The 13,685-nt window shown below is 41.1% G+C and overlaps 1 protein-coding gene across 2 annotated transcripts in view; it reads left to right on the top strand.

Moving 5' to 3' along the window:
* The first annotated feature begins 549 nt into the window (after nt 1-549).
* The window catches only part of JMY (junction mediating and regulatory protein, p53 cofactor), a 60,383-nt gene continuing 47,247 nt past the window's right edge, over nt 550-13,685 (top strand). For both annotated transcript variants that reach the window (XM_041414588.1, XM_041414586.1), the window contains exon 1: nt 550-1,530. In XM_041414588.1, the coding sequence (XP_041270522.1) occupies nt 691-1,530 (840 nt within the window). In that variant the 5' untranslated portion in view covers nt 550-690. The remainder of the gene's footprint in view (nt 1,531-13,685) is intronic.

Here is a 13,685-nt window from a genome sequence, read left to right as displayed (position 1 = left end):
CGCTCCCGACAGCTAATCTTTTCAGTATTTTGCTTCAATGGCCAGTCAAACAACGCACACAGCAGCCACGGAATCACTCCCGCCCCGCGCCGCCCCCTCTCGCCGCCCCCGCCGCACCGTCCCCACACAGCCCCAGCCGCACCGCCCCCTAGCGGCCCCTCCGCACTGCGCAGCGCCAGGGAGCCCGAACGGCCGCGCTGGGGTCCCGAGCGAGGGGGCGGGGCGTCGCTCTGCCACGCCCACCGAGGGAGAGCGAGCGTGGCGGCTCCGCGGTGCGGCCGGGGCGCGAGACTCCGCCCACCTCCCTCCGCCAATGGGGGAAGGCGCCGCGGGGGGCGGGGCTGCCGCAGGCCGCGCGGGGGGCGGGGCCGGCGAGGAGTTGCCGCAGCGCCGCCGCTTGTAAACAGATCCCGCCCCACGTGACGCGCGCGCGGTGCTTGCGCGGGGGCGCCGCGCATTGTCCGCGTTGGTGACCGGCGGAACCCGCGCGGGGAGCGGGAGGAGGCGATTCCCGTCCGCCCTTCCTCCCTCGTCGCTCCGGTAGGGAAGCAGCGCACCCTCCCCCTTGTACCCCAGCCGCTAAGATGGCTGGTGGTGGGCGGTAAGGCGGTGCGGGGCTGCGGAGCAGCTGACGGGACGGGAGCGCGGAGGGCGGGCGGCGTGTGCCCGTGTGCGGAGTCGCGCAGCGCCATGTCCGCCTTCGCCCTGGAGGAGACGCTGGAGGCCGACTGGGTGGCCGTCAGGCCGCACGCCTTCCAGGAGCGGGAGAAGCACAAGTTCGCCTTCATCGTGGCCTGGAACGAGATCGAGGGCAAGTTCGCCATCACCTGCCACAACCGCACGGCGCAGCGCCAGCGCAGCGGCTCCCGTGAGCTGCGCCGCGGCGGCCCCGAGACCGGAGCCGTCCCCAAGGCTGGCGGCCCCGCGGTGCGCAGGGACCCGGGGCCGCCCCGGGGCTGCGCCCATCCCCGGGCCGAGGCGCTGCCCAAGAGCCCGCTGCGCCCCAAGGGCAGCCCGGCCCGGAGGCCGCAGCGCGGCCCGGAGGCGTCAGGTGCCGTCGAGGAGATCGAAGTGCTGGAGCTGGGGAAGGAGGACGTGGCCGCCGCGCTGTCGCTGCCGCCCTCGCCGCCGCGGGCGAGCGAGTTGGGCGCTCCTGACGCGGAGCCGGCGGGGGAGGAGTGCAGCTGGGCCGGCCTGTTCTCCTTCCAAGACTTGCGGGCCGTGCACCAGCAGCTGTGCTCGGTGAACTCGGAGCTGGAGCCCTACCTGCCTGCCTTCCCCGAGGAGCCCTCGGGCATGTGGACGGTGCTTTTCGGAGCGCCGGAACTATCCGAGCAGGAGATGGACGCTCTCTGCTACAATCTGCAAGTTTACTTGGTTCACAGCTTGGATACCTGTGGCTGGAAGATCCTTTCGCAGGTGCTCTTCACCGAGACCGACGACCCCGAAGAGTATTACGAGAGTCTGAGTGAGCTGCGACAGAAGGGGTACGAGGAGGTGCTCCAGAGGGCCCGCAGGCGCATTCAGGAGGTGAGGCTACTGCGTGGTCCAGATGCTCCCACTTCAGTGTCGCGTTTAGTTTAATCTGTGCCATCTTTTTTAGTCGTTCTTGTTCTTGCTGTCCTGTTCTTTAGTGAAAAAAAATGGGGTTTAACCTTTCCGAATTCCCTAGGGCCAGGATTTAAGGAGGTGCAGATTTCCCTACTCAACGGAGGGTGGCTCAGTGCTTTTTTTCTGTGCAATCAAATGTAGGTGTTCGTGAATAAATATCCGATGGATTTGGCAAGGTCTCGCTCCCATATTTTTGTTCTTGCATTGCTTTGCACCAGGATGTGGTTGGGGTCTGAATTTTTTTCTGTTAAATGAGAGCAGCAACATATGGCGTTTATTTTGATAGTACAGTTTAGGCATTTGAGGCCAAGAAATTCCAGGTTCATACCGTGGTGCTGAACCTGGTATTTATATAGTGAGATTGTTTTCCAGTGGAGTAGGAGTAACCACAACTTTTGTTCAGCTGAGAAGTTCCTAGAGTTGGAATTTAAAGAAAAAAGCAAGCTGTCTGGTCCTAGTGGATATTTGCTTTGTTGCTGTTGATATTGTCTGTCAAGACTTGGATGTTTCAGGACACTTCGTGTCTTTCTTAAACTGTATAGTGTTTTAGACAGAGTAGTTGAAGATGCCTGTCTAACTGACTTCTAGCATCAGTGTATGAGAATTTTTACTTTCTCGGTCTTCATGGACTGAGTTGTATGAGGACCCAGACTTCACGGGTATAAAATGAGAATTTTACAGTTGTTTTGGTGCTTCAGTGGCCTTGGTCCAGAATGTACCCGGATCTATGAAGGTGTGACTATGAGTATGAGTCAGGTTACTCTGTGCTTTATTTTTACAAACATCATCTTAATTCTGTCATGGATGTAGGTCAAGTTCAGCTGCTTCAGCTACCCACATATATCCTACCAATATTCTTTTACAAAATGTGTGGTGGTGATTGTTTTTTCCTTGATGGAGTGTGAGCATATCTTCTTGCTCTCTGGTGGCATAGTTTTGAGTCCATAGAATTCATGCCAAGCTTTTCCTTTGTGACTGGAGTTACAGAGTATGAGAAAATTGTAGTATCCATGATGTAATCAAAGTAAGAACATCCAAGTATAGCATTGCCAGGTAGTTTATTTCCAGACTGTTGTGTTAGGGTATATAATTTTGATTTTTCTTTTTTTTTTCCGTGTCTATTTAAAGGACTGTATTAAATCTTGTTATTTGGTGTACAGTTGGTAATTAGTTTGATAAAATTCAGCAGTGGTTTTAGTCCAGATACTGTGAAAACATACTGTCTTTCACTGGTTTTTTAAACTGCATGAATGCTTGGAAGCATATGCTTAAATTAGGTTTAGTCTTCAATTCAGCAGTTTTTACAAGGAGCTGTGCAGGATAAGAGAATTCCGTGTTAAACACACGGAATTTGGGAGCTGGATACCTAACTCGAGGGTTGTGGTGTTTTTGAGGAAATACTAGTTAAGAATTACTGAGCAAGAACCATTTGTTTCTTGGAGAATCTCAATTTCTATTTTGCCAGTACTACTGGCAAAAGCAAATTGGTTCCCTAAGCTACATAACTTGGCAAAGACAAAATGGCAGAGCCTGTACAGTAGTCAAATACAGTAGTATTTGACTACTGTACAACCCTCCTTTCCCATGATAACCAGTCCGGTAGTGTACCTGAAGTCAATACAGCTGTACTTCTGTCAGTTGTGTAAGTTGATCTTTCTTTAATTAAGGGTAGTTCATGTTTTAGAAAAGAAACCAATGGAATGACCTGCTCTTTCCCTCTTGGCTCTCAGGTTTCTCTTTTCCTTACCTGTTAGGGGTTTACTTGGTCTACAGGAAATGTCTTTCTTTAAGCAAATACTGATGCTCTTCATCATTGCAATTCTAAGCAAATGAAGCAGTGGATGATGGGCACTGCTTGGTATTTCCAAAGTAAAGATTTTTGTACTTTAAAGAAAACCTACTGAATGCCTGTTTTATCTCACATTTTACTTTTCCATCTGTGCTGGAATTCTGTCAGCTGATAGCAGGAATGTTGGGTCCAAGGAATTTAATACAATTTTGTCTCTTACAAGAATTTTTTGGGAAAAGAGGAAGTAATTGAGAAGCATTGGTAAACAGGATGGTATCTAGGAGAGAATGTGAAGGGTCTTCATTAATGTAAAATTGTGCAACTCCCAAGACCTTGACTTAGCATCTTAAAATGTGCCTCTGTAGTTTATAGTTATTTAATATATCTCTTATATTTCCTAGGACAAATTCCTCTGTGCAGTTAGACTATTACTTGAGAAATGCTTGCAGCTTCACTTGATTTGTATTCTTAAGTGAGCAACCAAACCTCATGTTCATTGTTTTAGCATCCCCTACTTGGACAGTTGTTGCTTCCATAAATTACTCACAAGCCAGTTTATTTTCACAGCAGTTAATAATCGTTGCTTTTTGTAATAGTAATTTTTATCTCAGTCCAAATTTTAGGCCTTTAATAAACCATAAGAATGTTGCAAGTAGAAACAGATCCAAGATGAGTAAGTAAAATAGTTGTAGAGGAACTGTGTGACCTGGGATTCATTTCTTCTGCCTGATTTACGGTTTTGAAATAACACTTTTTTTTTTTTTTTCCAAATAAAACTATTAATTTTGAAATAGTTGAGGAATTTATTTAAAACAAAAACTTGTTCATTAAGTTTATACCTGTTGAAAAAAAATCTTCAGGCACTCACTTAAAAGATAAAAAGGTGTTATTTCAACAGAGAGTATACCTTTGAATCCTTTTCTGGGATTCCAGCTTCCTGGGCAGTATTTCCAAAATACTATACTTTGTGTCAGGAAGGCAGAAAATGTTTGTACTCTTGGTCCCGCCAGTTGCCTGTTTATGTTCTTCCTACACAGAGGTTTTCCTAGGCTAAGTGTAGATGTTTGTAAATTTCTGTGAGTTTAGTAATATCAGTCATGGTGCTGTATGTCTTTGCCCATTCTGTGTTTTCAAAAGGGTGAAGACAATCATGTTGTCCTGAATAAAAAACGATGTTAGTGTAAACTGTGATCAAGAGGGATGGGTGGCTTAGTCATGCCCCAAACACATTTCATTGTGTGCTCTTGCATAACAAGTTGACATTTTGGAAGTCTCTCTGTACGTTACATGTCTACTTCAGCATCTTGGCAATGTCAGCTCCTGGGAACGTTCCTGTTCCATACAGCTCTTAGTGGACCAAAATTTGGTCTACAGCCCTGGTTGGGTGAAATTTGGTGGGTGATAGTCTATAGGATCTTGAGTGCCCGGTATAAAACTAGTCAGAAGCTTGCTTTGGTTTTCTTTTTGCTTTATTAAATCTATGAATTCCAGTGTTTGCAGGTAAACAAAGTCTGTTTTGTATCCCTGCTCTGTGTGTCTTCTTTAAAAGTTTTTTTTTAATGTGCAAGTTCAAACACTTGTAAGTGCCTGGTTAATTCTGAAGTAATTCTGAAAGCATCTTCTCTTTAGTGGCTGACTTTAGACTGCTGTGAAAGTGAGGACCTATGCTATTTATAATCTCTGTCTCCTGTATGGTGATGTATTTGCTAAGCATGAGAATAATCCTGCTTGGTTCAATTTTCTTTTGATTCAAAGAACTAGAAAGGCTAAGGAAAAACAAATCTATTTTGTTACAGTAGCAACTTTTATGAGAAGAAAACATAGCAGTTTTTGATGGAAAGCTATACGGTCACTTTATTCATAATCAGATAATTTTTTTTCTAAATTACTTTGCATGTTTAGTAGGCAAGTTTTTTTTTTTTTTGTTTTGAATGAATGAAATATGCTTGTCAAATTAGAGGAAATGGCAAGGAATTGGTTCAGTTATATATCATGGAATTTCACATTTATTACTTTCCAATGTGTATTTCTTCCATATTGTCACTCATTTCTGTTTGTATTAAAAAAGGTATGTATAATATCCAACAACATTTTGTTTTTTTGAAGCTGTTCTAATATTTTAGTAATCAATGATATTCAGGGTTGTCTCAGTAACTAGAAGAATTTTATTATTGTTTTTGGCTGTATGCATTCAGTTCTAAAATAAATGTTTGTGTGGTAGGTAGTGGGGCACTTAAAACAAAAGTAGAAGTTTTCCAAAAGTGAGGTGACTGGTTGCTGTTCAGTGATCTGCATCTAGGCACAAAGAGAGTTTCAACATCAGAATCAAAAATAATGCAAAAGTAAATATAAAACATGACAAAAAAGCATTCAGTGTTCCAATAACATGGAAAAAATGTTAGCAACAGTAGTGTTTCCATCAAAACCACTGTAACATCTTTCTATGCAAGAAGAAAGAATAACTGAATATTGTATATGAGCTGCAGTAGTTAGGTTTAGAAGATACATAAGGTGTTTCAGGAGGGAACAGAACACTGGTTTGAATTTAACATTGGGAGGACAGAAGATCACAATAAGGTACTGTGGATTTTTTTTCCTATTGACATGAGGAGAGCAGAGTTAAGACTAATGCTGAGCATTTGGGAAGTCCAAACTAGTTTTGTTGGAATGCTTTTTTTTGGGTATTTATTATTTGTAGAATTAACACTTGTTTCCAGTAACACTGTTTGGATTATAAATCCATTGTAAATAAGCTGTTTAAGTGCTGAACTAGTACTGTAAGTTTGTACTAACCAAAATATGTCAGCAGCTGTAGGGTATGCTCTGTAGAACTGGCAGGTAGCCTCCAAGCTCTTTGGAGACACCTACATGATATTAATGCTCTGGCTGGTATTGGGTGACAGCTAGAGCAAGTTGACAATGAGTACTGCAGTTGTACCCGGAAGTCAGAGTGCTTAAAACAATGTACATTTCTTCAAAACATGGGAAACTTACATGTACACAAAGAAAAGGGTGTTGACTTCAAAAATTACGTCATTCTTGACGGAATTTAAATCTTAGATGAAAAGTAGATATTGCATTCTATACAATATAGCAGTAGTAGTAAGCCTGGACTTAAGTTTTAGAAACTGAAGACAGCAGCTTGCAAGTCTTGTAATTAATTTCATTATCCAAATACCTGGAAGAGGGGAAAAAAAAAAAGAAATGCAGTGTATGGTCTTTTTAACTGCCTCAAGTGGGATTGGGGAATCATTTATGTCTGTTACTTGGGGGAGTACTCTGATGCTGAAATCATTTAATTTGATATTCCCCTTCTTTCCATAGATGTAAATTTTCCTGTTTTTTGCTTTAAGTTGTTGGTACCTATTTGCAGCATTTTCATATGACAGAATATTTTGAAGAGGTGCAAACAACCTAGGTAATATGTGTTCTATAATCCATTGTGCTACTCAGATTCACATCTTCCTTAATTTCTTAGCTTTTAGAGATGATATTGGGTTGTACTTTCTTTGTGTGCACCTTTGTCTTGTGTATTTTTTCTCTTTTTTTCTACCATTATTTTCTTTTTCTTTGATTGAATGTCCTCCCTTCAAGTAAATGCTGTTTAAAACTGCTGTCTTAAGCCAGTAACATTTTTTTCTTGCTTTTGTGGCTGACACAGTGTTATTACCCAGGCAGATGTTGCATTTGAAAGCAGATTCACTGTCATAGTTTAATCTTTTTATGTTTCTGTAACATGACAAGACACTGTTTACAAATAGTCAGGGACGATTGTGTGTTTTACATATGTAAATATTGGTATCACAAACCTAAAGAAGGCATTGAGAAGAAGAAGTTTTTGGAAATTACCGCATTTTTTGTTTTTGAGGCTGTGCTTTTAACATTAATTTATTAATATTATTAGAAACATAGTATTGCAATGCACCATGCTATTGCTGTTACTGGAGAGAACTTCGATGGAAGTTGGGGCTCAGTCCATCTAAAGATACATCTGCCAAACTATTTTTGCAAGAGATGAAAACCTAGCCATTAGAAATATGGTAGAGAGAGGAGGAAGATAGGACAGGAGGGGATGGAAGATGATATTCTAAGGATACAGACCATGAGTGAATTAGTCAATATGTATATGTTTTGGTGAGAAGACAGCTTCCCCGACAAGCCAGGTTTTGGACATGATCATCTGCAGCCTTTCACTGTAGATGTAAATAGAGCATGGGTGATATATCGGCATGACTCCACTCACCAGTTACAAAACCTTTGGCAGATACTGCTTTCAGTTCAAAACCTTTCAGTGGTAAGGCCTTATCTCTGGGTTCCTTTTCTATCTGTTCTTTTCTGGGGTGTGGTATTTTTGTAGGAATATCAAATGTATGTCTGTGAATTTTTTTGATTACTAATTACAAACATTACCCATTCAGACAAATTTAAGCACTTGGACTTTTTTTGTTAAGAATTTGTTTCTGGGAAGGTCTTACAAAATAATTCCAGTCATTCAGCAAACACTTAAATTTTTTTTAAAGGACTTTGAGTACTTTTCTTAAATACATAAAATCACCCAAATTTTAATTATCTACTGTTACAGTATTTTCCAAAATGTATTTATGGCAACTGGTTCTGATATTCTTTTGGAAAAATGCTGTGATATTCTTGTGAGGGAACTGGATGGCTTTGAGGTTTTTTTCTCTGAAAAATGTTATTTAAATAATCAATTAGCATTTGTTTGTGGTGACTTGCAGACAATTTATGTGGGTCATCTGAAATTAATAGGAGCACAACTTTTCACATAACAGTATTGCATCATGACTTGTTTGAGCTACTTTAGAGAAAGGATGTTGTAAAAGATTTTCAATAATTTAGAATCATATTATGTTAGAAGGAAACTTACTGTGTTTTCTAGTTGGAACCTATGCTTAAAATAGAACTAGTTTTGATTAGGTCTTTCTTTTTTTTTTTTTTAAGGAAACCTGAACTTTAAAAAACACTGTGTTTTATATCTGTTGAGAGGAAATCTAAAAAATGAAGAAAAAAAAACCCAAAAAAGATATGAATGTATTAATTAAGTTGTGAAACTTTTGAGGGGCAAAGTCTGTAGATTAGTTCTAGAAGTTTCTAAGTTTGTAATTTTTCTGCAGTATAAATAGCCCTGTGGCTTCAGATCCCAAATTCTTTAGCCTTCAGTAATGTGTTACTTGTTCATGATCATCAGATGTCCAAATTTTAAATTGTATAATTTTGTCACTTCAGAGTAGTATAATTCATTAAAAAATTCATATATGGGAGGAGGTTAAAAAACCCCAAACTACTTGCAATATTGGAGGTGTTCTGGAGGAGTTGGATGAATAGGTAAATGATATGTTTAATTTCAAATGTGTTTTATCATGCTGCTTTATCACACATGGATTTTATTTCCCTTTAACATTTAAACTGAGTATCCTTTACCATTCATTTCTCCGTAGGAACAGTAATAAAACCAACTCAAACAATTAGCACCACAGAATACAAACCTGTATTCCCCTGGTGCTAATAGAAATTGCTTTTGCCTGGAATACTATTCTGTTGTGGAAGTGATTTAGTAGCTTGTAATTTACTGCATTTGCTGTTAAGGTAGGAGGAAAAATGTGCATGATATGGGATCTAAGAATTTTCTTGGTATCTTATTTAGCCTTTTGTTCTTCATAGTGGACTGTAAATATGTTCTTTGTACTGGACTTTTTTTTGGACTTATTCTACTTTTAAATAAAATCCCTATTATTTGAGCTTGGAAGCTTTAAAAATTTGCATTTAAGTATGCAAAATGCTGTTTCCATTAGGCTTGTTTTCCATTATTGCACTGTTGTATAAGGTGCCATAGAGGCTAAACTCTACCTGCATTGAAAGAATTCACAGAGGGCTATTTGAATTACCTCTCATCTGTCACCTGGACTTAAAGGTGGTTCATCAGCCGTGTTGTTGAAGGGAGCTGAAGAACTGGATCATCAGCTTGCTAGTGTTGACAGCGGGGGATGCTATCGCTTTCTGTCCTCCCCCACGTCAGCTTTGTGTTCCTTCCTGTTCTGCTTCTCTGTCCTTTCAGTATGCTGATTCCTCAATAAATTACTCCTTGAGAGACCACAAAGTAGTTTTTTGCCAGACACTGAGTTTGTTTGTTGAAGGATCTGAGAAATATTAAAGCCAGTAAAGTGGAGAAGAGGGCACCTGAGAGCAGAAGGAACATGGAACTGGAGTAGAAGAAGAAGAGAGGCAAGAGGGTATGGGAAGTGGAATCTTCTCTTGATGGGAGCAAGCTGTTGGGTCAGCTTTAAAAAGTAAATTCACCTTCGCAAGTACTTAGAATCTGGTATTGCCATAATGTTTTTCCTGCTTTGAATTAGATTTTTAAAAGTCTAACAGTAGACTTAGTAGACATTTGAGAATTATTCGCTACCATGCCAAATGCACTGTAAAACTGCTAAGAGTACTAATTCAGTGCTGCTGAACTAATTCCCATGAGCTGACTTCACAGTGAAATTGATTTTACCTTTTTAATTGTATTTCTTCCCATCAAATGTTCTTTGTTTTCATAAAAGATCATTTGCTCTTTATTGCAGGTGAGTATTTGGCTAGGTCTGTGTCCTGGCACAGCAAATCTTATGTGAAAGGTTTTAAGACTAGTACTATAGTACCTGCTAACTAAATGTGTTTGTTCTGGGCACATACTAGTTTGTTTAGATAGTTGTCAGTTTTTGTGCTCTTGAGTATATTCTGCTGACTAACAACGTAGTTCAGAAGGATAGAAGGCAATCTGTGGACCAAAAGTTAAAGTATTTTACGTCACAGACTGAACACTTACATTATGTATGTTCTCAGTCTTCTGACCTGCAGGAAAAAAAAAACACTTAGAACTCATTAGGATATGTGTAAAGTAAAGTCTTTGCCAAGCCTTCAGGGTGAGGTGTTGCCTAGAAGTCTTTTTGTTCAGAGTTACCATGTTCCAACCAACGAGTGATTCATTAGTGATTTTAACTTTTAATTATTTTGCCCCTTTTCAAAGGAAAGGAGTCCCAAAATACCATAATAACTCTGAAATATAGATCTAAACAGATCTATTTCATTCATGAAATTATGTTACAATGTAAATACCTATTTCTGTGTTACTAACAGGAAAAGGAAAACCAAGCACTCCTGTATGATGAGTGCTCCCATGCAGTTAGCCCTTGTTTGCTATGATTTGTGTAGCTCATCTGTGGCTGTCCAGGTAGTATGCTAAATTCAAACTAATACCTGGTGTTTATAGACTCATTTGACATGGCAGTCTGACTAAGGAGTTGTACAGCCACATCACACAGTAAGGTAAGGTGACCAGACTAGTACCAGGTTAGAAAAGCACACCCCACGTGGTGTTACATGCTTGTGTTGTTTACAGAGAAGGAGATGCATAGTTTTTAGTTGTTGGCATTTCCCTCTTGAGCTTTCAGAAGAGATCATTTGCCATACATTGTTGTCAGAGCTGAGAGCTTTATGCCTGAGCCTTGTGAACAAGTTATATATGTACATAGAGTTCTGCTGAGATTTCTATTTAGAATTCCGTGTGGGAGGAGAGAAGTTGCATTGTTCAGTAATGATGCATACATGGAAGTAATGTTTTGGCTCACTTGGCTGCATTAAATTACTACTTCAGTTTTTCTTGCTCAGTTCAGTTCTTTTCTTTATCTGTGGAGTTGTGTTACGGGTGATATGGTGAAATGAGGTGTGTTTTGGTAGGCAGTGTAAAATAACTAGACAAAGGTAATTGTTACTGTCCAGGAGCTGTTAACCTGTGTGTAAGTGAGGATCACTGATAGGAGTGAAAAGTGGCCAAGCAATCTGTGCTGGTCATAAACTTCTGGGGTGTGCTCTTGCAGTGGGTAGATGTTGTACATCAGATGGCCACCAGAGCTGCTCTATGACTCTCCTCCTCAGCTGGGTCGCGTGAGAAAATGATGTGGCTCATGGGTCGAGATAAGGATAAGAAGAGATCACTCATCAGTTACTGTCACAGGCAGACAGAATCAGCTTGGGGAAATTAATTTAATCGATTGCTGATAAATCAGAGTTTGATAGTGAAAAATAAAATCAAATCGTAAAACATCTTTGCACCACCCCTCCCTTCATCTTCCCTACTGGGTTCAAGTTCCCTACTTCCTCCTCTCTGGATTTCTCTACCTCTTCTCACTGGATGACTTAGGAGGATAGGGTAGGAGGGTTGTGGTCAGTTCATCATGTATGTTCTTTACCACTCCTTCCTCTTCATGTTTTCCCCCTGCTCTAACATGGGGAGCCACCCACAGGAGACAGACTTCCATGGACTTTGGCAGTGTAAGTCCATTTCAGTGGGTGCAGTCCTTAGGAAATCAAGTGCTCCGGTGTCTGTCTTCCATGAGATCATAGGGGTGCTGTCAGAAAACTTCTCCAGTGTGGGGTCCCTTGTCCATGCAGCCACAGGTTGCCAGGAGCCTGCTCCAGCATGGTCTCTCTGTGAAATGGCGTTTTACTTCAGGGCCCATCCATCTGCTCCGGTGTGGGGTCTTCCACAGGCTGCAAGGATATCTCTACACAGGTGCTTGGGGAGTCTCCCCCAGATATGTCTTCACTGACCTTGTGCAAAGTTGTTCCTCTCACCTGTTCTTCCTCCTCTCTTGGGCTGCAGTTGTTGTGCCAGCACTCTTTCCCCAATGCATTAACGCAGAGGTGCTGTTGTGGTTGCTGATGGATTTGGCCTGGGCCAGTGGTGGGTCCATCTTGGAGCTCACTGGCTTTAGCTCTGTTGAACATGGGGAATGCTTCTGGCATCTTCTCAAAGATGCCACTTCTGTAGTCCCCCAGTACAAAACTTTTTCCACCCACCCAGAACATCTCTGCACACATGTCCTGAGGTTCTAGGCTCACTGTGTACAAGTAAAGGACTGTTTTAAAAAGTGTTTAAAGAGGAATGATGTGGTTCATTTTGTGTTAGCAGCTCTTCAAAGGTCTAGATGACACATCTTATGCAAGTATTCTTAATTTCTTGTTTTAAACACCCCATGTTTTGCTTTCCAATATCTTTGTTGGGTTGTCTTGTTTGCTGTTCCATTTCTTTGAATGCATGTGAACTTTGAACTTGTTTGCTATGTATGTTTTATCTGTGCTTTTAGTTTAATTAGTTGAATTAGCTCAGCTCTTCTTTAAACAGCTGTTTTAAAAACTACCCAAATCCAGACAGTAACCTTGGCAGTGCATCAGCATGCTGTCTTCAGAAGCCTCTTTGAAAAAAAAATGGACACTTTTTGTGCACTCAGTAGGTGGTCAGTTGCTGTGTTGTTTCCAAATAAGTTACTGTGGAATTCACTTGTTTTTATCTTTTTTAAATCTTAGGAGGTTAGACAGATGTAGCGCTGGATCCAGCACTTCCCATGCTAGTCAGTATTAACTAATTTATGTATGACATCCTCCCTCTCTATCTAGGTTTTGTGTTCTCTTGGGTAGTTTCTGCCCTAGCAGTGAAATATACTTTAGATCTGTGTGGGAGAGTCTGGCTTTGGTCTGTTACTGCTACAATAATGCAACTGATCTTTTTTTACATCAAAGGTAAGGCTTATTGATGGCATTGCTATCTTGCGAACAGCTGGATATCCTGGCACGTCTTAATCTCTTAACTGTGATGGGTGACATTTAAGTACAGGACCACATGTTTGTAAGAGTGAGAAAAGCAGTTTGCCTGTAGTGAAGATTTTATGTAATTGTGACTTCTGCTTATTGTCAGGACATGTAGGAGTATATTTGCTTTTAATGAGGATTTCTTTTGTTTGGTTAAAGAGAAACAGTTCTAAGCATGTTCTGATGCCAAAAAAAAAAAAAGTTGCCTTCTAAGTTCAGTTGCTAAAATTTTGCATACAAATTTTACATATTCTCTAGCTTTACTTCTTTATAACTCATCGTCTGAATGTCGTTGCTGACTACTGCCAGTGAATCATCAGGAGGGTTGAGTATTTACTCTTAGGAATGCTGTTCTCTGGACAAAGGATGCAGTGTCTAAAACTACTGTCTGCAGTACTGTACTTCTCTCTGATGACAGCTGTCCATAGTTCTACCTGTGAAACTGAATATGCTTCAATTTGTACCTTTAGAACTCTTATTGGAAATGGCAGGTAATACTGTCAGGCTTCTGACAACCTAAATTCGTAGAAAAATAGGATGTTCTGTAGTTATTTCTGTAGTATGAAGGAATTGAAGAAGATACTGAAAAAATATCTTTTTACTGATTTTATCTAAAAATTGTTATGTGTCATAT

Source organism: Onychostruthus taczanowskii, unplaced genomic scaffold (assembly GCF_017590055.1).
Source record: "Onychostruthus taczanowskii isolate IOZ18803 unplaced genomic scaffold, ASM1759005v1 scaffold46, whole genome shotgun sequence".
Lineage (NCBI taxonomy): Eukaryota > Metazoa > Chordata > Aves > Passeriformes > Passeridae > Onychostruthus > Onychostruthus taczanowskii.
This window is presented reverse-complemented; position numbering and strand designations above follow the sequence as displayed.